Source organism: Excalfactoria chinensis, chromosome 5 (genome assembly GCF_039878825.1).
Source record: "Excalfactoria chinensis isolate bCotChi1 chromosome 5, bCotChi1.hap2, whole genome shotgun sequence".
NCBI lineage: Eukaryota > Metazoa > Chordata > Aves > Galliformes > Phasianidae > Excalfactoria > Excalfactoria chinensis.
Genome location: NC_092829.1, coordinates 13,768,828 through 13,794,360, shown reverse-complemented (window position 1 = coordinate 13,794,360; position 25,533 = coordinate 13,768,828). Strand labels below are relative to the sequence as shown.

The window sequence follows — 25,533 nt, the reverse complement described above, 5'->3', positions numbered from 1 at the left end:
GTATTTAGTGACAAGGCTTTCTCTACAAGACACGCACATTTGTGTCCTGCAGGAAAGTTAGCTGTTACACAGTTGGTAAATGCAGTTCTGTTACCTACAGTGCAGAGTGAGCTGTTGGTTAAAGTGCCAATGAGAAACAAAGCTTCTGAAGATCTGCTTTTCATCCTAAGGCTTCTTTAGATCAACAGTTACATAAATGCCAGGAAATTGTTAATTGGAGATAATAGCTAGTATTAGTAATAGTTATGAACCATGCCCCTTAGATGTTTGTAAGACTCACATCAGTGCATACATATTTGATCATTTTATCAGTAATATCTAAATGATGTAATCCAACTATGTCTGAGGGCTCAAGAGAGGCTTGATGTCTTCATTACAAAACCTTAACTGACAACAGATCATCCTGTCTATCCCAACTGTAAGCTTACAGTTTTGTAGATTAGTAGCCCAGAGATCATGGATTGTTCTCATTGGATATTACATGTTTTGTGAATAATGTTTTGAAGCTTTGTAAAATACACAAGACTTCTCCTAGAGTAGGTCAAGCTGGAGATGTTTTCCACCAGTACCTCTAATTCTGGGATCAGTGATAGGGTAGCCAAATTCAGGGCTAGGTACAGCTGAATCTGCATCTGAGCAACTGATGTAGGTTTTCAGTGAGTAATCAAATCTGCAGTGCCTTAGTGTATTTTTTACATTTCCTCTTTCTCTTGCAGGTACTGGGATCAGTGTATACTTAACTACTGACATTATTAGCCACTACAGCTAATAAAAGAATGTCACCGTATCATGATTTATATGGGTACTGACCTTATGGCACATTTTGCATGACAGACATGTAGCCTCTGGCCTGTGGGGTACTTGGGATCTCTTGTGACTTGCAGGCTGTAGAACTGGCTCTTCTGTCTTTGCTGGAATGTCAGATATGGCTGTCGCCAGGGTCTTGGGGTGGGAATGTAAAATCTTGGTTTTCTTGCATTCAAGGCCTTTGCTTCTGTATTTAAAAGTTCTAGAATATCATTCTAGAGCTGACAAGATCCATTAAGACACAGCACCATAAAAATAATAGCTCTGAGAGAGAGATTGCGAATCGGGGGAGAATTTTATGTTGGATTTTTCTTTCTGTCTTCTGCAGTATTCTGAAACCTTTTTCCTACATCTCTCCAATACTCCTTTGCCTTCACCGCTGTTTTTTATTGGTGTTTTCTTTTTATTTTCCTCTCTCTCCATGCTTTTAACTTTGCAGCTGATTTGCTTATTTACCTGAAGTATTTTTGGTATAGAATGCACTTTGCCAAAGACATAGTGCTTTTTCTTCAACTGATGGACTCAGAAAAACAGGACAAGATAATCTCCAGGCATGAGTTTTAAGAGCACTGGCACATTTAACAGTACTTACAATAGCAATACAATAGATATCAAGGTGAAGATTTTTCTGAGTGACTGAAGAATAACAGGGGAGCCTTCATTTAAGATGAGGTAAACATTTGCAGTTGTTGCAAGTACAGTCAGATGCAATAGGTACTTGAGAATGTATTTGGAAGGAAAAAGTAATAAAGGAAGTACTGAAGATAAGGAATGAAATAACATTCTGTATTGCTTAACAAAGTGGAAATGTGAAATTTGGCTGTTTTACTCCATCTCTTATTTTGGGGGCAGGAAAAAAGGAGGTAGGATGGATGGTTGTCTGGACAGAAAAATATAGTTCATCTAATATATCGGGACATGGTCAAATATTTTTATATGAAAAATGGTTAATAAGAATTTTGAGATGGAAAGAATAAGCTGAAAAGGGAATGAAATGCACTTGAGGGAGCACACTGGCATGTAGATTGATAGACTGAGCTATTAGATGTAGGGAGCTTACTTGAGGAGTTCCTTAAGTCTTGGGGACTAATCTTATTTCATTAATAACTATGATACAATATTAAATTTGCTGATGTCACAATGTTACTAATACAGAAGGGAATTAAGTTATCTGCTAGATTAAAAGGACTTGGAGGACCAGAATAATGGGATGGTCCTGTGAAGTGTAGCACCATTCAGCTAAGGCTCTTACTCAGAATTTAGACTATTAAGGCAAGAGTTAATTAGTTTTAGATGATCGTGGGCAAGAATGACCTTGTGTATTAACTGATTACAAGATAACTATGACCTACCAATGTGGTATGTTTGCTAAACTAATTCCTGTGCAGTTCTTCACGGAAGGTGTGACTTCTCTGAGATTTCACTGTGTATCATTAGATATTGTTCTGGTCACTGTTATTCTGGAAAGGTGAAGTAAAACTGCAGCAGATGCAGAGAGGGCTGTCAGGGTGAGAAGGTGAATAGGGAGCCTACGCTAGAGGTGATGTCTGGGTGCTCACTTTAACCTGGGATTTGTGTAGGTATGAATACAGTCTTTAATTTCCAGGAAAGAATGAATGAATTAAAGTACTGGACAACACTGGCACAAAAAGAAATTCACTAAACTGGCCAACAGTAATTTTAGGTAGGAGATCTGAAGTTTCTATGGCAACTAGTGAGTAAAGATTACTCAAAGACAAAAAGTTGTTAGTTTTAATGTAAGATTTGACATATTTATGGCAGATCTTTTTCATGGTTGTCATAGCAAGGAGCTAGACTCACTGGCTTTCTTTGTTAGGAGTATAACGGTGCCCATCTGGCTCTGAGGTATGGCAACTGATGTTGCTTCACTGTGTCCACAAAAGCAAACTCCTTCACCTCCTGAACTGGGGCTCATGCATTCTTCCTGCCTATGGGGAAGTGTCGGGGCTACACTGAGCTCCAGCACCTGTACCATGCCCATTATCACTTGATCCATGTTACAATGTACTCCAGAGGTGTACTCATATTCACTGAGATGTTTTTCAGTTCCCTGCTCATTGAAAAGGGTTGAGAAAATTCCTGATAGAATGTTGTATAGAAGAACTCCCTACTGAGGAGCTGATGTCATTTTAAACGTTATTATTCCTACTTCTAAAATGTAAATAAATTCTGCTTTATGTGTATGAATAATTAGTAAAGCTGGGCAAACAAAGCAACAGCAACTACAAAAGCCCTATTCTTTTTTAAAATACAAATAAACTTCATTAAGTAATTTGCTAGTAGATCCTACTCTCATGTCAGAAATCCTACAAATACCTGTAGAGTATGAGGAGAAACAGAAATGTCTTTTTTTTTCTGTTGTTATTCTGTCTTTGTGCAAGACCAATTAGCCATTTTTGGACAGTGGTTAGCAGATTAGGCACTACTAGTTCTTAAGGAAAAAGATGAAGAATGCAGCTTGTACTGTTACATATATTAAGCATTCAATGAAAACAAGTTTAAAGATCTTCTCTATATACACACATTTATTTATTCTTTATTTTATTGGAGGGCACTACGTTATTGGAGAGAATAGGAGAGGCCATTTTACAGGTGATGACAACACAGTGAGGACTTTCCAGTGTTTTCCCTTATACCCCTTTTAATTACATCGCTGTTACAATGAGTTGACCAAAGTAGCAAATGAACAATCAGAGCTTTTTTGCAAATGGCAATAGGAAAATGAAGCAACAGTTTCTTAGCAACGAAGTGGAAAATATGCTAAATAATATATATATATTTATATATTTCCTGCTGAGGCTTTGTATGCTACGTTCCAAGCACTGTTCTGAAGCAGACACAGAGATTTGTGTGTGGATCTTTTAGATGGGAACCTGCTTTGGCAGGGGGTTGGACTCAATGATCTCTGGAGGTCCCTTCCAACCCCTACAATTCTGTGATTCTATGAATGTTGTTTCAGGTTTGCCTTGACGTGGAGGTTATCTGATAAACAGCTATTTGTGCAGACGTTCTTACCTGGAGTAAGAATGGAATAAGAAACCTCTCTTTGCAAGGCCAAGGCAGTAGATTAAATGTTAAAACTGCATTTTTGAAGGATTCGGTGAAAATAAACAAATAAAATATCCCCAAACATTCTAGTCACAGGTTACTAATTTGGGAATGGTGAGCTACAGCTGATGCAGCTCTGGCTGTCACTTGTTGCTGGTGAACAGATTGAATCAAACTTCTGCTTGCTCAGTTTACGTGCTGAGTTGAACTGTGCATAATCTACGTAGTGTACTGTATGAAAGGGCATTGATATTTTCTGGAATATTAACATGAAAGAAAAAGGGGGGAAGGGGGAGGGGGAGGGAGGGACAGAAGTGACAAAATGAGACATAATTTAATTTTGACCCTTAGGGAAATTCTTCATTTCAAAAGGAAGTATTCAGCTAAAAGCATAATGTAAATTAGAAATATATAAAGAAAAAAGCCCCAAACATGAAGCAAAAATAAATAAATAAATAAATAATAAAAAAATAAAAAATCTGGAGTGCTTACACTGTCTGAAAGCATTTACTGGCATGTCCTTCTGCACCCTCCAAACCAGTTATTTTATATTCCAGCTGACTCAGGCATCGCAATACATGTTGAGACTTTATGAACTTTCAATTTCTCTGTGAATAATTCAGTTTACAGATTAATTCTTACGAAGGGGTAACAAGTAAATCAAAGAATCATAGCCTTTTCAAAGCCATTTCTAGACAGCAGGCACCTGATGCTGGGCAGCAAAGAGCTGTGTGTCTGTGCAGTACAGCAAATCCCCTCACCCAGAGTCCATGGACTGAGTGTGCTGATAGCAAAGTTGTCCTCTCCATCTTCTGTTTTTTCATTTGTGATCTATACTGCATTCATAGATTATTTCTTTAGAGCTCGTGAATAACACTATTTTGCTCCTTCCACTAGGTATGCATGTCATTTTCCTGAGTGCTCTGCAGTTTTCTCCATCAATGAAGGATTATTCAAAATCAGCCCTGTTTTGACTTTTGCAAGATTACACAGCTCCTGTGCTAAAATGGGGGTTCCAATTCACTCTGGATTTCACAGAAGCACTATGAAATAGCTCTTCATGCCATTGTGATAGCTGTGACATGGTTGAGAATGAAGCTGAAAGTAGAGCTCTGTTTGCAAGAAGAGAGTATTGGAAAAGTGAAGTGCTGAAAAGCAGCAACAGTGTAAGGGAAATCACGTGATTTTCATTACAGACAACAATGACAGACGTTTGGGAAGGGTATGTCTGCAGATTTACTTCTGGTGGGATCCACTTATATATATATGTGGTTTTGGAACAGAATGTGCAAGCATTTTTTTCTTTCATGTCTGGCAGATGTGTGCATCAAAAGGGAATAAGTTTGTAGTGAGTTCAGGTGAGTTAATACCTCCTGTGATGCTCCTTCTGGTCTAGTATTTAATGAACAAAGAAACTTCTTTTAGTTTGCTTCTGCTTTTTGCATTTTCAAGATGTTATAGAATTCTACCACAGAAATATTTCATGTATCTACTGACTTTAAAATTTACCCGAGTTGTGCCTGCACAGCATGACCTGGGCTGAATCATAAGTACTAACTTGTAAAGGCATTAAGGGAGTTGTACGCATCTTATATATATATATATATAATATATATATGTATACACACACACACATTTTGTCCATCCTTAAAACGGCAAGAATTGGCTTTCATTTTTTAAGTACTCTCCTCGTATGTCCAGTGTGCTCTTTGAGACCGAATAAATTCTACAGCTGCCAAGGTGCAAGTGGGTGCCTCAGAAAAAGTCCCTGTGCCAGAGGGGAGGTAAAGGGCAGTAAGGAGGAAGAACATGTGTGAGTGATGCCCTCGCTGGAGGATCACTGATCACTGCCAAGTTTGTCGGTTATCTTACTTACTGAAATTGAGTTTGAAAGCGTTAATCAGGGGAGGAACCTGCTTTAGACTTTTCACTAAATTCACAACGTTTCCAGCTTCGTTCTATGTTTGCTTCGAAATAGTTTGGGGGGTTGGGGGGAGGGTACGGCTGAGATGCTACAAAGCACCGGGCCGGGAGGAAAAGAGCTGCTTTGGACGGCACCGCAGGGTTGGAAACACCCAGGGAGGCTGTAGCCGTCCACGGGGAGGTCTGCGTGGCCACAGCCGCGCTGGGGGAACGTGGGCTGAGGAGCCGCGAGGGGGCGGCGCCCCCCCACGCGTTCGGATCTCGCCGCGCTCGGAGCCGTTCGGCCCCGCGGAGGCCGCTGTAGCGCCGCGTTGCCCCGGCGACCGGCTCGTGGTGCTGGGGCGGCCCCGTTGCGGAGGCTGCCGGCGTGCGGGGCTGCCCCGGCTCTACCCGCAGCTCTCGCCCCCGCTCTGCCTGCGGCGCTGTGCGGTACGTCCGCCTCGCGGGCTGCGCTGCCGGAGCGGGACGGAGGCGGGGAACATCACTGCGCCACGGCGACCGTCCCTCCCCCTGGGGCGGGGGGGCGGCACCCGGGCTGCGCGGCGAGGCTGGTCCGCTCCGTGCCCCGGCGGCGAGCGGTGGTACCCGCAGCCCGGCACTGAGCGGCGAGAAGGGGAAAGTTGGCTCTTAATACCCCCCCACGTGGGGTACCGGGAGGGGCGCATCCCGCTCCCTGCTCGGTCGGGAAAGCGACAGTACAAAGTTTGGCGGCGGGAGCTCGGCGGGGCCGTGCCGCAGTGTGCCGGGCTCCCGGCGGCGGTAGGCACGGAGGGGGCGTTGCGCGGTGCCGGCAGCGCGATGTGAGTCGCGGGCGGAGCGGCGGCTGCCGGGGGCTGCGGCGCGTCCATGCGCCCCGTACCCTGCTCCAGCGACATGGATTTTGGGCAGAGCAATCTGTTCGGGTACATAGAAGACCTGCAGGAACTAACTATTATAGAGAGGCCGGTGCGCAGGAGCCTGAAGGTATGTGCTCGGAAATAGAATGATGCTTTGCAGTCCGTGTGTGATTGTTGCTGGTTGCGTTTGTGGGCAGCTGTCCGGATGGGTGGTCTGTTTTACAGCGCCGGGGTATCAAAGATTGTTTTCAGTTATTTTGGAGTAAAGCATATTGAACTCTACGTTTCTGATATTCTCATAGTGAGACTGCTATGCTGGGGGAAAAAAATAAATAAATAAAAGAAAAAAAGAAAACCAACAAAAAAGAAACCAAAACAAAAAACAGACTTACTTTGGCTTTTAGGTTAATGTACATGTGACTGATTTTATACTTTCTTTCAAGTGCTGAAAGAAGCGATAGTGTCTGACATGGGGCTGTGCTTCAATTCCAGCCCCTCTTTCCCCCAGTGAGGGGTCAGTGGGACTGAATTTGAGATGTTGGCTCAGGGATAGTGTTGAGATCACTCCTGGAGCATCCCTGGGTGTGGGGAAGAGGGGATTAGTAAAAGAGGATTAAAATAAGGCAGTGGCAAGGCATTGTTAACTCATAATTTCTATTTCACACTCAATAGACACCAGAAGAAATAGAACGATTGACAGTTGATGAAGAACTCAATGACATTGAAAGGGCTCTTTACCTGCTCAGGTATTTCCTCCAGCATTACTGTGAAACATTACTTACCTTTGTGTTTACATATGGCTTTTTTAGTGCTGTTATTCTTCACTCTCTTCATTTTCTGTCTTGTAGTAGTTGTTGTCTTACTTTCTGCTATGTTGGATGTCTAAGTAAGGTAAAGATAGATACTGTAGTTGTGCTTTTTAAAGTTGCAGAGCCTATGATGCCTGTGTAGGTGTACCAACATTTGAGTTTCTAATATGGCTTTCACCAACACTGAGTTGTACTTCATCTTCTTTTCCCCAGCAGATGGTTTTGCAAAAACCTCAAGTGTTAACATTAGTAATGCCCTTTATTCAATGCCTTCATATTCACTCTGAAGTATGAGTGGTTACACAAGCTGATAACAGAGCTGCTTGAATACATCTGGGCTTTTGGAAGAGAAAACTTGAGAGATTAGTTTTGTAGTCCTTATGCAATACTGTGGAAGATGCTCTGTTAAGGCTTCCCTGTGGCTTTTCATTGTACCTCCCTCTTCATGTTCTTTAAAGAATTTTACTTGCAGTTACTGGACAACTTAAATGCTGATATTCTAAAATCACTTTCAGCAATTGTGTGTCATCTTTGAGATTACAAATGCTTTGAGGGATTTTGATTTGAGTATTTGTTTTTGCACAATACATAGTAATTGGAGAACCAGCTGCAGCTCCCTCTCAGTTTGCTTATTCTGCTGTTCTAAGTGTTCTTCTGGTCTATTACTGCCCTCAGTGTTTAGAGTACACAATCCTGATGCCTTAGTTTTCCCTTGCTGGGATGTGTGGCATTATTTTTAGGTAAGCACTTTTGCCTATTGGTATTACTCTTAGTAGTGAGTTTCTTTTGATGCTAAATTTTATGAAATACTGATTTAGAATCTTTTGTATTGGAAATAGTTCCTGTAGTCAAAATAATCTGAAAGCAATCTGTTGACTCTAGGGAAATTCAGAGAAGGCATTTTGTATGTGCTGCATATCATTGGAGAAAATCACATCAATTTCATTTTGTACCTCACAGCAATCAGCAGGGCTGGCTTCCACCCACTCCCCTTATCAGCTCCCCTTTCTGTAGCCAAAAATCTTCTTCTTTTCTCAATAAAAATGAGTAGTATGTCATTACTGGATCGTTGCCTTATTAAAGGGTGAAAGGTACTACATTTTATCTTTCATGTTACTAATTACTTTTACTTTTGAACTTGGCCTTGAACTTCTCTTGGTATCTTCATCTGCTTTCTCTCTACATGAACAGCTGTTTTGGAGACATAATATTCATTTCCTTGTGCTGAAATGTTCATTTTTTTTGCCTCTTCATAGACCTTTGTACTGAAAGGTGGCTTCATCTCTGCTTGGTAAGCTTTCTGTAAAGCAATCACTTGCTGTGATTGTTCAGGTATGTTAATACACTAATCCAGGGGAAGCTTTTGCTCAGTGCTGCTTTCCTTGCACCAAGTAGGATATCAGCAGAGTTGAAAAGCTGCTTGTAATACAAATGGTATCCTTTATGTAATGCACAGAGGTATATATTTTTGGCTTGTCTGCTGTTTTTCATCTATTATAACACAGTATCCCTGACTGTTCCTGTTGGAACAGTGATGTAAACTTAGACTTTTTGTGCCTCATTTTCTCATGCAGATGCATTATTTGACTTCCTTAAGGTTATCAATTTAATAATAATAATAAAGGAAGAACAGTAATAAAAAGCATATATCTTACCTTCCGTATCTACAAGTAGTATTGAAACGCTTAACGTAGTGTCACATTGTTTTTTATATTGTCACTTGTATACATTGAATCTTCTTGTATACTTGAATCTTCCAGTTAGAGAATTTTAGTTCACTGAAGGAGTTATATTCATAGTAGTGTTGCTTGTACACATTCAGCACAATGGAGCTGACTAATACTTAATGAAGCCTTTGTGTGATCCAGCAAAGCTGATGTTTAGTAATTAATTTCTGGGCAAATACAAAAAAGAGTCCTCATTTTGTAATGGCTTTCATTCTAAACAAACAAACCAGTCACTTTCTTCTCATTTTCTGGCCTTCTTTCCCTCCAGAACCTACCTCCACCCTCTTCTCACCACCCTGAAACTCAGATCCTCTGGTCTGCTTATATGCAGAGCTGTTGTGTTTTTAGTAGAAAGTCCTTCCCCTCAACACCCCCTCTAGATTTCTGCTTCCAAAGCCTGAACAGTGTAGTCTGAATACAGATGCATTGACATCGTATTTGGAGAGAAGTCTTTTGCTCTCTGAGGTTTTTAGTACCCGTATAGCATGTATGTTTTTCTTCTTATTATTCTTTTATTCTTATGTGTGTACGTTTGGTTCCTGCTACTGAGAGATTTCTTTCCCAGCTCTCCTACCGGTCTCATCAGTTCATTCTTTCTTCATCTCTTGTATTACTTCTCATTTGGCAGTAATACTACAAGGCTTCTGACATGCTTTTGTACTTTTTAATGTCATTCTCTATAAAGCTATTTGTTTTGCCTGTGGAACACATATTCATATCCATCTCATAATCTTTCATTTCTAAATGTCATCTATCTGTATCTAGCCATGATGTCTTGCCATATACTTCATTGATTTCTGTTCATTGTCTTCTAAGTATATAAATCATAGAATGGCTTAAGTTGGAGGGGACTTAAGGATCATCTGCTTCCAACCTCCCTCCCATGGGCATGGTTGCCAATACATGTCTATACATGTACTTAGTACACAGTGAGCATATTGACATATTAACGCTGTTTGAAACATCACTTTCAAAGGGACGTGGTTTCATTTTAATTGGCTTTCTGTTGTTACATATTGTAGTTTGGCTTTGTATTCTCAGGTACTAGTTGCAATTCTGATCATTCTAACAAGTTTGCTATATAATATATATAATTTAATACCATGTGTAGTATGTGTTTTATTGTTGGAATGTGGGCAGCTTTCTTTTCTGCAATATTAGTTTTCATCTCCAGACAGCAGTGTAATGAGGTAGGTTGACAAGATGATCAAGCTAGAACTGATCGATTTTTAGTCAGAATAGTCTTCAGCAAATGAGTTCCTTGATTTGCCTCATCAGAACTGTTCAGAAACTGTTTTGCGGGTGAAATGAAAGGCTCAGTGGCTCCCTTGGTGGCCAGAGTCACTTCAAAATGATGAAAGCATGCGTGAATGGTAGCTTTAGATTGATGTTGCTCAGAGTACTCGATTTTGATTAGATAATATTCTTCAATTAGGCTGATCAAGTTCTAACTTAGTATGAATGTGCTGGAAAATTGGACTGTCAGTTGTAATCTCAATTAACCTTAATATTCTGGTTGAGAAACTGAGCTTCTTTAGACCAGGTTGTCAGGAAAAGTTATGAATTGCTGTTGAAATCTAGTGGATTTCCGTGCACCACAGAAGAAGGTGCATCTTAGCATCTGGGGTTTCAGTTTCAGAGGTTTAACATGAATGCCTTGTGTTTTCTGACTAGAAGTTGTATTCTGAATGTGTTTTGGATATTGCTGGCTCTAGAGAAGAACCAAGAGAGCAGAATAGCAATGTATCTGCATCAATGTCAAGATGATTGCTTATCATAAAGACCACCAGCAGATTAAGACTGCTGAAATGACTTAATGTTTTAACTCCATGACTCTTCAGGACATTATGACCTCTGCCAGGAGAGAGACCAGCAGTGAAGCAGCTCAGGGACAGCAATTTTTGTTCTTACAGCAACTTTTGCCTGTAGTCTTTATTTCCATGATTTCTGATATTTAATAGGAATACTTACTTTTTGCTGTCTTACTAGAACTCACCCTTTTGTGGCACAAAGCCAGTAGTAAACTATGCATTCTTTGCCTGATGCAAATCTGGTTTGGATACAGGGATGTTTACTAGAACCCATTCAGTACAGTGTCTTGTTTTGAGAAGGCTTTTCTGATAGGTTTCCCTAGGGGTTTTTATATTGTTCTGTGCTTTGTGTTATTTTGTATTCAGCCACTTTACGTTAATTTGTGCCTGTTTAGTGTTAAAGCTTCTAGGCCTTGACATTTCTGTTGTACTCAAAATACCAAGGCAATAGTGAATTAACAAGGTGGAAGACTGAATTATTCACTCATTTGGGAACACACTGTATTTTTTGGAGTGGTTCTGTCAGTTTAGAAAGCAACTCAGCTCCCCTCCAAAACACTTAGTATGGATTTTCAAGACAGAAGAGATCGAGATTAGAAAGAATTCAGTGTTTATAAACCTAGCACGTATCTATAAAAATAATTAGTGTGCCTCATTGTAGCCATCTTTGATTTGGAAGAGTATTCTCAAATTCTGAGTGTCTCTTTATGCAGTATGTGTTGTTAGATGTGAGCATCAAAGTCACCAGCTACTGTTTCTGTAAGTCTGAGAACACTTTCACAAGATGGTGCCCCATATTGTAATAGGCAGTGACTGAAACTAGTAATTAGGAGATTTTATTGCCATCTTCTGTTTTGAGGACTACTTTTGGCACTGGGAGCTCCCTGAATGCTATGGCATGATGCTTCCATGGCCCTGCACTCTGACTTAACTTCAGTTTCTGCCAGCAGACAGAAGCAGCATTTAACATTGGTCCAGGAATTCTTCCCCTGAGACTTGTACGTTTCAGTTTTGAGAGTATCAGAATAGCTGCATGTGCTGTTAGTGGTAGGGGGCTGGGACTTGACAAATGCTTGTCCTTTGGGTGAGTACTTTGAGACTCTTCTGCGTAATGATGCTTGGTGCTGATATGTTGCTTCATGTGTTTTTAAATACAGAGCTCTTGGAGATGCTTCCTAATTTCCACAAACTAAGGTGGATAGTACTCCATTATGTATTGGTTCACATTTCCATAGTTCGTAAAGGGGAGCTTGCTTTACTGGAGTGAAATTCTGGTTGTAACTTAAGGGCTTTGGTAACTAGGACTACAGGCTTGAGTCTGTGCCTCAGCTGATAGCTGTGACAGGAATAATTTGGAATGCGAGAAGAAATAGTTCCATCAAGATTTAAAATTAATCCTGCTATCTGGGGTATACTTGTATAACTACTTTATTTAGCTATTTTTAGAGTTTTGTCTTTGTCCCACCAGCTGCTGGTTGAAATGTCAATAGTGTGGTAAGGTTATACTGATTCTATCAAGCCTCGGAGCCTGAAGCTTTATTTTTCAAAAGATAAACCAGGATTATTTCATCATTTAAGCAGAGATTTTTACATTGGGATAAGCATGATGGGAATGTAGATAGTTCTTGAGACTGAGGGATTCAAGGAAATCTCCTGTTGTCCTTTAGAATTTCTAATACTTTGGGAAGGGATGTATGATTTTATTTTTCAGGGCAACTTTTTGTGTAAGAAAATTTGGGTCTTGAATACAAACTGAAGAGAAATTTGGAAGCAATTTCTACAGTATTGGCCAAGTATGGAATAGAACATAATGGCTGAAGAAACAGCTGTCTAAATTATATACAATTACAGGATTCTGTGCCTTAATATGAAGGTTTCTTCAGATTCTGAAACTGAACAGCCCTGTGCTGTGCTGGAAGTGGCATCTATAGCCAAAGCCAGAGCTGTAGCCTCAAGGCGATGTTTTTAAAGATAGGCTAGCAATTCATAAGTAGCAGGAATTATATAACTGGAATGTGATGGTGATATTCATGCTGTGTAAGTTAACATGACAGGCATTCTTTTGCCCTGTTTTCCTTCACCTTGTATAAATATCTTCCAAGATACAGTTTGTGTACAGATCTTGGCAGGCTGAACAATAACAGTGTCCTTCACAGTCTTTGGAAATAAGAGCCATCCAAACTCTGTTTCTCAATCTGTTTAATCTAGTTTTACATGGCTATCACATTCACCGCAGTTTCTGAAGTTGCTCCTCACTCCCTAACTGTGCTGGTTCATGGAGACACTTCTTGAAATAATATTTCCCATTGAATGTGCACTCCCTACAGCTACCAGATGGATGCCACTGTCTTTGGAAGAAAGATGGCTTTCAGTTTTAAATCATAATAAAACAGAATGAGAAAAGAGACAAAGAACCACCTGGAAACTTCTGTTAGATCTCTTAGAAACATCTATCTGAGGCCAGCCTTATTGCTGATACTTTTATATGAAAACAAGGTACCAGATATTTCATATCCATCTTACAGTTTGAATGGACTCTTGATACAGGTATTTGTATTTAAATTCTACACTTTTAGTTTCTTTTGCATTCAAATCAGTGTTTCTGTATGTTTCTTTTTGCAGTTTAATGTTAAGGAACAAAGCAATCAGGCTGTGGTTATGTTCCTCAGTATCTCGATAGTGATTGTTTCAGGAGCAGCTTTCTTCGTTCCGTGCTGTCGTGTGGCTGTAGGTTCTGTGAATGTGTACAACTCTAATGTGCAGATGAGCTGAGTCATTCCTTGTCAGTTGTGTCAGTTCACAGGAGGACTGAGAGGAATTGCTGTGCTTTCTGGAACCTGTTGACTGCAGTTGAAAATATCCATTCACCCCGTATATACTAGAGGATTTTTAGACACTTGTCACTTTAGTAACACATCCTATGGACAAGCAGTATTTCTTAGTCATTGTATATCTTCCAAATTACACACTTGTTTTGTTTACAAAAATCATATTAAAGTGTGATTTTTAGTCCCAGTGTTTTTCTCTGTAATTTCTGTTTTGTTTATATTCTTCAACTGCTTTACTGTAGCATAAGAAACTTACATTCAGACATTGTATCAGCTGGGATAAACTGATAGGAACAGAACTGCAACATGATAATGTTGTGTGTGTGAATCCAGGCTGAATGCAAAAACTGGGGGTATTGCTCTCATGGACTTTATTTAATTGGAGGGACTAGGAAGGTATTTGTGGCACATCAGATGTAAAGCTTACATATTCTTTAAGTTTATATAAATAAATGTTCCCAACGAGTAGTAATAACATGTAATGAAAGACCGCAACTACAGTCTTACATGTTTCTAATGAGGAAAAAAGTTGTTTTATCCATCTTGCTTGTCCTTACCCTTTTTTCAATAATCATCCAGTTTAAGATAATTCTTCTGGCTTTGCAAATGGAACAGTGCAGGATTTTCTGTGACAGTCTAGGGGGATGAGAAAGCCTTGGAAATTTGAGTCCACATCTTGAAGTAAAAACAGTGAATTAATTTGTCATTATCAGTTCTGTCCTCCCTTCTCTCCTGCCTCCAGAAAACTCTTGTTGAACAATGAAGACAACACTGCAGCCATCTGTTTGTTCTGAGATAAAATGGTAATTCTTCAAAGCTGCTGTATAACTGTTCTCTTTGGCAATCGGAATAGGAGCAGGAAGTGGGATTCAAGCTGGGTCAGAGTGTTGATACACTGACACAGCTGCAAAGTAGGAGTCTCACTGCACTCAGTAATACCACTACATTTTGCTTGCAAGGGGTCATGTCCCCCGAATGGGGTGCTTTACTCTTTGCTTGTACTGCATGAGAAGTACAGCTGACCAGTTTGTGGGGTGACTTTCTGAAGTAGGATATACTCTTCTGAAAGTGCAGTGTGATGTCTATGTTACAGTGTTCTCGCATGTCAAATGGATATGAAACTGCTGAAATTTAAGACATCAGAGAAAAGGTTAGGTTAGGAACATTAATAAATACTTAAAAACAAAACAAACAAAAAAAAAACTAACCATGTTTTTGCTCTGAGTATGAATTGTATTGTATTGTATATGTGGAAGAGGAATGTCAAGAGCTTTTGGTTTAATATGCATGTCTTACATTGTTTTGCAGGCCTGAAAATAAGCAAAAAAATGCTGGCTTTAGAGGGAGAAACAGAAAAGATGCAGTTTTCACTGCTGAAATTGTAACTGAGCTTTTTGAGGAGGAGGATTTATGTCCATATTAAATAGCAAAACATGAGTCATTGCCTCATTGCTGTTTGTACCAAAATGCTTCTGTTACAGTTAATCTCCTTTATGTAATTTCATTTAAAAGTTCAAGAAGAGAGTACCTATTTTTTCTGCCATTTTGGGAGCTAGACATTGTTTAGAATACATTTTTCAGGTCAAGATTTATTTTTTACTCTTGCCTTTTACAACTGCATCAAGTCGTCTAGGAGGAGAGCAATAACTACAAATTAACCTCCTCATTTAGTATAGTTATTGACCCAAGAGTACATATACTTCTTCTTATTTTAATTACTATGTAAAGCCAACTGCAGGTGCATTTTAAGGGTTGCTTATAAATTCTGAACCTCACATGCCTCTTGTATTATACGCAGATAAATTACTTGTGCTGTGAGTTTGTTATAAAAAATTGGATACATACCAGCATGGAAAATAAACAGGAGGGGAGACTTGGCTTTTTTACATCATCTGATGATCACAGGACAAGGAGGAATGGTTTTAAACTAAAAGAGAGCACATTTGGATTAGGTTTTAGGAGGAAGTTTTTTTACTCAGAGGGCGGTGAGGCACTGGCACAGCTGCCCAGAGAAGCCATGGATGCCCCATCTCTGGTGGCACTCAAGGACAGGTTGGGTGGGGCACAGGGCAGCCTGATTTGGTAGGGGGGCAACCAGCCCACAGCATCAGATTGGGACTGAGTGGGCTTTCAGGTCCTTTCCAGCCCAAGCCATTCTGTGATTCTATGCTTTCAGTGGTTGCTTTTTACTGTAATTTTTCTTTTCCGTGTTACTTTTACTGCCATGGGAGGGTACTGGTGATGGCATAGTAAATAGATATGCTAGGCATTCTGGTGGTTAAAACTGATATACTGTGAAGGATCTTTGCAGTTCAGTATATTTTAAATGCATTGAAAGGGAAATATATTCTTTTCTTCAGAGATGATTCTGAACTAATTTTAGTAAATGTGGGTGGAATTACTGGAAAATGCTTTATTTATTCGTTCCATTGCAGAATGTCAAACACTTTTTGGGATAATTGTACCATTAGAAATAATTTAAAATATGATTATCTGAAGGGGGAAGAATAGTCTAACAGGGGTCTATTTAAAATCATTGTAGTGGTTTTGAAGGTAGAGGACATTATTAAGACAGGCCTGGGATTATAATTACCAAAACCTGCTTGGGTAGAGAGAAGGGTTCTGATGCTGTGCTCTTAATGATTTTTAATAAGAATGTAAATGCAGATGGATTATCTGTGTATATATAAGATATATTTTAATTTACTGATTGAAATTATTCTGCAAAAGGCATGGAACTATGCAGAACCTGTAATTGCTTCAGTTTGTTCAAAGTGTTTCCTGGGTTATCTGCTTTGGTTATCTTTCCAGTCCAAGCTGTAGGTTATCAGTGGAAGAAATCCTTTATATTTTTAAGAGTCATGACTCTTGACTCTTCTTTCATTTTAATTAAGAAGATGCATTTTGCCCCACTTTCCTAAGTGAACATGGATCAAGAAGGCCACTTCTTCGTTTGGCTGAATGTGAATCAGCAGCGGCTTAAATTGAAGTGATTTTTAGGTATTTGCACATTACTCTTGGAAGTTACCTTTGATCTGTGGTTGCTGCTGATGGATGAGGGGACAGTGCTGCAGTTAGCTGTTTGACTTTGCATTGCATGTGTACATAGCTGCTTCACTCTGGAATAGATGTCCAATACTATTTGAAAGTATTTGAGTAATAAATAGAGGCAGAAAAAGCAAGGCTTACCAGCAGTCCACCCAGCTAGCTTATAGCTTATGTGAGGGCTGAGTTTGTTGTTCTGCGTTTTGTTTTCTGATGTTTTTTTTTCTAAGGGTCACTAGACCCTTTGACTATGATGCCAATAAGTTGGTAAAAATTTAGTGTTATCAATTTGATGTCATTCAGAGTTGAGTCATTCTGAGTTCGTTGGCTGTGAGAAAAAGAAATGCCTTCTATAGCTGAAGCTTCAGAAGAGTTTCTAAAATTTCAAATGCTTTTTTTTCAATGCTCACAATTTTACTCCCACATTTTTCTAACTGAAACAGAAACTCTGTTTATTACATATACCTCTACCTATTCTGTTTCTCTAGATATAGCTGTCTTGTTTACCTGTGAAAATGCAATGAGCAATAGCTTCAAACACTTGAATTTGGTCTGATTGTGCTGGGTTTTTGTTTGCTTGTTTCTTTGGTTTTGGTTTTTTTGTGGCTTTTCATTTATTCACTGACTTCTTCTGTATTCAACATTTTAAAAATATCTCTTCTTGTCTCTTTCATTTTCTTTTGGTTCAGTTTACTGTGCCATTTCAGAAGTAGACAGTCTACTTGCATACAAAGTATGTTTCATGTACAATTTGTCTAAGTTAAAGTGTCTGATGTATCGACTTAGTTTGTTATTCTGGGTTATTCTTATTCTGCTTTTTAATGAAGCAACACAGATGAACAGACCAGTAGTGTTAGCTTTCCTAACCTGTGATATGCTTTTCATAATGGGGTGTTGATGGAATTAGTATAATGTAGTTAGATTTTAAATGAAGTTCAAAGAGACTTACAGTAAGGAATGAGGTGAAGGGAAGTGATATCTTCTGTTAGATCAGTCACTACAGTGTTTGTACATATAAATATTTATGACAAGATTCTCATCTACTTCCACAAGTGTCAGATTAGTGCTGCTATGAAAAAACAGTGTAGAAGTGATAAAATATGAAATGTGTTATGTTCAGGAAGAATGAGTATACATGATAAGCAGACACACAGTGATAAAAGTGGGAGCTTTTGGATTTGGTATGTACGATGCCCCACAATAAAATGACTCATAAGTTGAAGAAGACTCTAAGTTGACTTCAGTACTTGGTAGGTCATTTGAGGCATTTGTTTCTTCCATGCCATGCATATACAGCTATATCTACAGGTGATAGAGTAAGACTGGAGGGATGTATATTTGGATAATTTTGTACTGGTTAGGCTGCGGTTGGACTTCATGATCTTCAAGGTCTTTTCCAACCTGGGTAATTCTATGATTCTACAATGTACTAAGATCAGATTCATTTCTTCTTTCTTCATTTATTTTCCTATATGTAGATTTTATTTATATTTGCTCTAAAATTCTGCTGGGTACATAGTTAATAAGTAGAAGACTGAGAAAGTGATTTTGGAAAATAGGATTTTTTTTATTCTTTTTTTACTTGTATTTTTTAATAGAAAAGGGTTATGATGCCAGTTGTAATGAGATGGTCATACTGGGATATTACTAGGACTTCTGATTTCATTTAAAATGAACATTAGTTAAATGTTATATTTTCAGATTCATCTCACTTTCAGCAAATCTATAGAAATAGGATGATAATAATAATAATAGGAGTTTCTTCTCTATTAGATTTGGCCTGAAGGTGGGAGTGGTTGATGGGCACAGCTTCTTGATGCTCATTTGGACACTTCACAGTGTTGGGCTTAGTTCAGTCTGGTTTATATCTTACTACCAGAATCTTGAATATTACCCTAGTTTTCGTGAATGTGAAGGCTGGTGTACACAGATGTTAAAATGCCTTATTATCTACAGAAAAAGGCTACTTGTTTCTAGGACAATTTAAATTAGTTCTGTTAGGTTGTTACATGCTTCCCACAGCAATCTATGGCCTTGAAAACGTGTTCTGACAATGGAAAATAGTGCAGCGTGTGGCTTAGGAGCTCCAGTATTGGATTTTGACACGTGAGACACATACAGAATAGCTGATATGATGCAAAGGTTAGTAATCATGCAAACGTGTGTATGAATGAGAAGTGTTTTTTTAGTTCTTATTCCATTTTTTTTGAAAAGGATTCACAAGTGTGGGTTTTTACCCTTTAAGGCCAACTGTATCCTGGGCTGCATCAAAAAGGGGGTGTCTAGCAGGGAGAGGTAACTGTCCCACTCTGCTCTGCCTTTGTGAGGCCCCATCTGGAGTGTAGCACAACGAAAATGTGGAGTTGTTGGAGTGGATCCAAAGGAGGGCCACAATGATGAGAGAAATGTCTTCTACGAAGAAAGGTTGAGGAAGCTGGGCTTGTTCGCCTTGGAAAAGACTCCAGGGAGGCCTCATTGTGACTTTCCAGTACTTAAAGGGAGCTTATAAACAGGAGGGAGACCAACTTTTTACATGAATAGATAGTGATAGGATAATGAGGAATGACTTTAAACCAGAAGAGGGGAGGTTTGGGTTAGATGTTAGGAAGAGATTATTTACTTGGGGCAGTGAGACAGTGGCACAGGATGCCCAGAGAAACTGTGGATGCCCCATTCCTGGAGGTGTTCAGGGCTAGGCTGGATGGGATCTTGGGCAGCCTGACCTGGTGGGGGGCAGTCAGCCCACAGCAGGGGGATTGGAAGAAGATGACATTTAAGGTCCCTCCCAACCTAGCCTGTTCTATAATATTCTTAAAGATCAGATATGTCCCAATTATCTTCACATTTCCAATGATCAGATAAAGCTTTTGATTTGTCACAACATGATAGAGAATAATATGCAGGTTTTCTTACAGTGCTTATGTTGTCTATAAAACTTCTCTTATGTAATCTCAAAGCTGTTAATATTTCTACAACTCATTCTTCTAAACCGTTGTTCAGCTGAGGCCATTAAAGGGAGTTATTTTAATAAAATGACAAATCTTTCCTTGGAACTAAGTCTGCTTGTTATACACTTAAATACGTCAAATAGTTGTTTAGACACTCATATAATTTATGCTTACAGAAGTATGCTTGAAACATAAATGTAGATAGCATGAAATAAGAGGAAAATTACTGCATTTCAGATATGCCTTGGAGCAGTGTTCAGGAATGACTGCATTTTTCAAGAAAATGTAAGATCATATTTTATCCAAGAAGGATTCATCTTGAAAGGAATTATGTGTGAATATTTATAATTTCAGGACATTTTTCTACTTCCCAGGGTTTTTTTCTTTTTCTTTTTCTTTTTTTTTTTTTTTTTTTTTTTCCTTTTTTCTTTAAAACTAAACAAAGTCTTAAATTAACCTACCAACGGTAAAGTTTAGAAATAAAAAAACTTGTGGAAGTGTTAGTTTACTTAGAAGACTAGCCCTTAAAAAGCAATTCAATCAGTTTTAAGTCTTTGTCTCTTCTTTTGCATATAAAAATCTTCTATATAAAAATCCTTGCAATTAATTCAAAGAAGATACTCTAAGAAAGTCTTATGGGCCGAGCACCTTTTATATTACTAACAAACATTTATCAGGATTTCTAGCTTGCCTTGACAACCACTGTACTGGAGAACAGAAATCCTGGAAATACAATTGCTATTGAAGGATTTTGAGAAGGGCAAAATCATGTCAGATACTGAGCTTTTATATGAAGAGAAGGTTATCTATGAATCAATCACAGCATAGAGATGGGGACCTCTGTAAGTCATCTGTTTGAATGGCTTAATCAAAGCAGTGCCAGCTTCCCAGTTGAATCTAATTTATTGTTATATAAGGTTGCTCAGGACTTTAGATGAGTTTTGAATGTCTCCAAGTACTCTCCAACCTCTGGGCATCCTATTTCAATGTCTCATAATGCTTCCTGTGCATTTTTTGTGGTTGGTTTCTAAATTTTACTATATGAGGCAAAGAAGAAATTTTGTAGTAGTGATCCATATCAGGTTGAGTTAAAAAAACCAACAACACAGAATTACGAGTTACTTAAATTCTGCGAGTGAAATCTAAGGCATTGAAAGGTGTTTTTATGTTATTCAAATGCCTCACCCATCAAAGTAGGTAAACTTTTTTCCTCCCCCCCCCAATGAAAGCTGATTTGGACCAACACAGCTTTTTGGAATTTTACATTGAAAATGATGTCACTGTGCTGAGTTAGCACACTATTTTTCTCATTTTGCAGAATCAGAAGTTCAGGCTGAACTTCTGAAGCCTTTATTGTAAGTACTTACTTGAAAGATAAGAAATCTTATTGTTGACTGGGATTTAGTCTGAAAATTTGCTTGTATGGATGGAAACAGGTATCCTGCATGTGGTTGTAGAATCAGTAGAAACATAGGCCATTTCTCTGTGACTGGAAGAGAGCTCATGGGGAGCTCAAGCCAGGGTGAAGTTATTGTCAGGGTCTGAACGTATCTAAGGGTAGTATAGTGCAGAGATGGTGAGAATTAGGATGGGAGTGTTCAGGTGTGAGAGCTTTCATCCCAGGATGATGATTTCCAGCATTGTACAGTCACTGGTATCTCCTGTAGGATGAGCTCAGAAGATGACATCTCAAGTTTTGTATTTAAATGGTATTATCTGTAAGGTTTTTCCTTGCACAGAAAAGATTGAGCTAAATTGCTGCTAAATTTAGGGCTCTGTCAGTGTTCTATAATTAGCACTGTTAATGAAGGAATAGCACCCTCATAATAGTATTTGACTGAAGAGAATAACTGTGTACTATTTATTAGTACAAAAATACCTTAATCTGAATGTTTAGCAATAATTCACTTTATTCCTAAAGGCTTTAACATTTAAAGGAGAACAAACCAATGGTGTAGCTTTTTTGGTAGGAATAGAATAAAAATCTTCCATGGTTGGAAAATTACAGGCTGTGTAGGTGTTGAAATGCCTCCTGCTTCACATTGTTAATTGGCAGCAGGCCAAGTGCTCAGCATTTCTGCCTTAAAGGGAAACACTGCCCTTTTCTTTGTAGTTCTGACTGATGAAACTGGTTGTATTTTTTAGTGGTTAGGATTTCTTCTACCTTGATACGGACTGAATGAAGTATACGGAAAACAGAGCTTCTTCAAGTTACCTTGACCTTTTGTATTATTACTGGATAATATAAAGGTGTGCATGTTTTCCTTGCTGAGACTGCAAGCTGCATTGAAAGAAGATGTGGGCCTCTTCTCCCCTGTGACCCTTTTCTACTTTGAGGCCACTAGATTTCCCAATTTTGCTTTAAAACTTAATAGGAATTAGCATGTAACATACAGAGAAATCTGCTATGCAAATGACAAATATTCATTTCACTAAAATATCTAAGAACATGGTTTTGAATAATGCAACAATAATGCAAACTGTGAATAAAAAAAAAGTATTGCCTGTTTTGATGTATTATATGAATAATCTAATGAGGGGGACAGAGGGCTGTTTTCTCTTTTTAAATAAAAGTTGTGAGCTTGCAATAGTCTTAGCAAGTAACGTATGTGTGTATTTTTGTAAGTTCTGGCCAGGATGTCCAAGGAACGAGTGTGGTGGCAAATCTTCCCGTCCTGATGCGACAGAATCCTGCAGAAACACTCCGTCGAGTTTTACCAAAAATCCGAGTAAGTTTGTGTGTAATGAGGTTTGAATGTATCTTTTTCCATCAGTGCAAGTACATTAAAGAGGGGGGAAAAATAATAAAAAATCCCAGATACTTATATTGCAAATGTGCTTGGGGAGTAATGTCCATCAGATCTTCCCCATTAATTGACTGAACTTAAGTAGCATTGCAGATGGCATCTGTTTTGAAAACTATTAGAACAGGAAAGGAGAAGTAATACTGTTAATGTATTCTAAAGATTTACCAATGTTTTGGCCCCTTTTTGAGAGCTCTTTTTGTGTACCAGGCACTCATACTGGTTCAATTTTATGTTCTCAACCTCATTCCATCCAACATCCTACTATCCAGAAAAGTGTGCTTTGCTTTTAGCCATCCTAAGATTCATGTGCTGCCCTCCACATTTTTGATAAGCTACTGTTTGCTGTGGTAAATGCATTCTGTCCATGAAATGTTAAACAATAACTCTGTACACCTATTTGTTTGTATAAGAGGTATTTTAAGAAAAAAGAATGGTCTGTTTCTCCTCTGCCCCTAGTGTAGCATGGAAGAAATGAAAAAGTGCATTTAAGATGTGGTTTTAGGAGCAGCTTCAATCAAATGAGACTGCATTACAGAAGCAGATGTTAATTCTTATTTCCTATGTAATGCTATACAAAGCGACATTAGGAGTTAAGACTTTGAATATGTTACCATGCTTTTTAGAGTGGCTATTGGTGATTCTAAGGCTGTACATTATTTTTGACTATCAAAATATCTGAAAGTTTGTTTTAATAACAGCAAATTGCTGATTTATCTTTATTCTTTTCCTTTTGTCAGGGTGTTTTTAGTCTTCAACTTGTACCACTAACATTTTGTTTTAGAGCAGTCTCTGGCGTGGTCTCACGCAACTGACCACTTTGCTTTAAGCCTGTTTCTAATTTACATAAATTGTGAGCTAAAAGACCATAGTGTTTGTGTGAAGCTTTTTGGGTGAATATATGTGCTCTGTATGGGGAAAATAGGTAGAAAATCACAACGACTGCTTTTTGTTTTCGAAGCACTATGTTCATAATTTTACGGACAGATTCAGTAACAAGAAAGAGAAGAGAGCATGTGTTATTGTTTATACTGTGTCAGATATTATGGAGCTGATGTGTTTCCATCAAGGATATTTTCAGGCTATGCTTAAATATTAATAAACTCTTGTTTTTATGCATTTATATAACGGAAAAATAGTCTTATAAGTGTAAAAGTTGAGATAAATAAGGTGTTGAAAATGAAAGTTCTGCTTCAATTCTGCAACAAAATAACTCTTGCATGTATGAACAGGAAATAACAATGTGGAAGTGTGGTAGTTTTTGCCTCTTTCTTTAATAAAATATCTATTATGGAAATATGATTTTCAGTTCATAGTTTTCTATATAAGAACAGTGGAGAAAACCCTAAGTATGGTCATTAGCATGATTAGGACCTGAGGCCTGGAAAATATCTGACAGTATGCTGGAAATTAGATCTTAGTACGTTCAGATCAGGAGGTACTTACTTTTTTTAAAGTGTCTTCCTGCATAAAGGACATTTAATTGAAAGCACTGTGTGAAGAAACAAGATATAGGAGCAGAAGGCAGAAAAATGGTGAATGAAGGAGACATTGATAATAATAAATATTATCAATCTTTAATCAACTAACAGAGAAAAGCAGTGTGTTTTTCATCATGCAGTGTCTTAAATCTAAACTGAATGCCTTTCTGGGTGATAAATGAAATGAAACTTAAGCTAATGGGCTTGAGGCAGAGGTTGAAGAGTGAAATATAATGGCTTCTGGAATATAAACAGCCTGTCTAAATCTAAGTGCTCCTTTTAGCTTTAAACCTTACAAATATTATTTGTATAGCCTGGTTCATAACAGTCTGATCTACAGTGAAGTTTTATCATCCACAGTGTGCATGTAGCTCTTTTGATAATTTTGGAAGTGTATTTGAACAAGTGTAAACCAAAATCCCAGGACGGTACGCTCAGCAACATTTGCATTAAAAAATCCATAGCTCCTTATTCTTGGCTGTGGAGTAGTAGCAGTAGAGGAGCAAAGACAGAGAGTTTGTGGATAGAAGAGAGTGGTCCCCATGGTTATTGAATGCAAATATTTTATCATACTTAGATCAGGATGATCTACAATGCAGTCTTTTGTGGGTGTTTTTTGTTTTTGTTTGTTTGTTTTTGTTTTTGTTTTTTTTCCCACAGAAATAAACAAAGCTGTTGAGAAATAATGACCTTCTTTCAAATAAAATAAACTAGGATTTACACACTTGCTGTACATTTGCGCACTGGTTGATATTTGTGTAATGAAAATGTTCCTGTTGTACTCTGAAGTAAGCAACTAATCATTTCTCAGATGTTCTCTGCAAGCTGTGTGTTCTCAGCATAATTCACCTTATGTTCTCAGCATAATTCACCTTATATGCCTTAGGTGTATAAACAGGGGTTTTCTTGTACCTGTAGCTTGGAGTATCAGTTTATCATTGCCTTTTAATACATGACCTGAGAAAGTACTTCATCTCAAGCACATTAAAGATGAGAAAAAAGTACTGAATAGGAAATGCAGACTTTTATGTTGCTACAGTTTAGAATCACTTGTAAGATGGTTGTAATATTGTACTAATAGAATAAGGCATTTAATTTTCTCATGAGGCAGAAGATACAGTTAGAGAAGTAAATTGATGGAGTTTTCATGTAGCTAATAGATGTCTTCATACCTGCAATGAATGCTAAGTCCTAGAACGAATCCTGCATGCTCTTTGCAAACAGATGTTAAATTTAAACTTGCTTTTTGTTCCATTCTGCAAATTTAATAATATTTTATTTTCATATTATCTGTTTGACTTTTGAACTGATGCTTTTAAAGACAATCCAATAGTTACATTTCTTATATGTTAAAGCTGAGTGCTAGTAGATTCCAAGCTACCTGCGTAAATATGCGTACATCCTGCTCTATTTTTATGATCTGTGTATATGTATGTGTGTGTGTG

At 38.3% G+C, this 25,533-nt stretch overlaps 1 protein-coding gene across 4 annotated transcripts in view; it reads left to right on the top strand.

Annotated features, from left to right (window-relative positions):
- Positions 1 to 6,126: 6,126 nt before the first annotated feature.
- PPP4R4 (protein phosphatase 4 regulatory subunit 4) overlaps positions 6,127 to 25,533 on the top strand; it is a 57,058-nt gene continuing 37,651 nt past the window's right edge. For 2 of the 4 annotated variants that reach the window (XM_072336945.1, XM_072336942.1), the window contains exons 1-3: positions 6,128 to 6,762; positions 7,308 to 7,381; positions 22,430 to 22,532. In XM_072336945.1, coding sequence (XP_072193046.1) covers positions 6,646 to 6,762; positions 7,308 to 7,381; positions 22,430 to 22,532 — 294 coding nt within the window. In that variant the 5' untranslated portion in view covers positions 6,128 to 6,645. Of the gene's footprint in view, positions 6,763 to 7,307; positions 7,382 to 22,429; positions 22,533 to 25,533 lie in introns of all 4 variants that reach the window. The other 2 variants (XM_072336943.1, XM_072336944.1) reach the window with 2 other exon arrangements.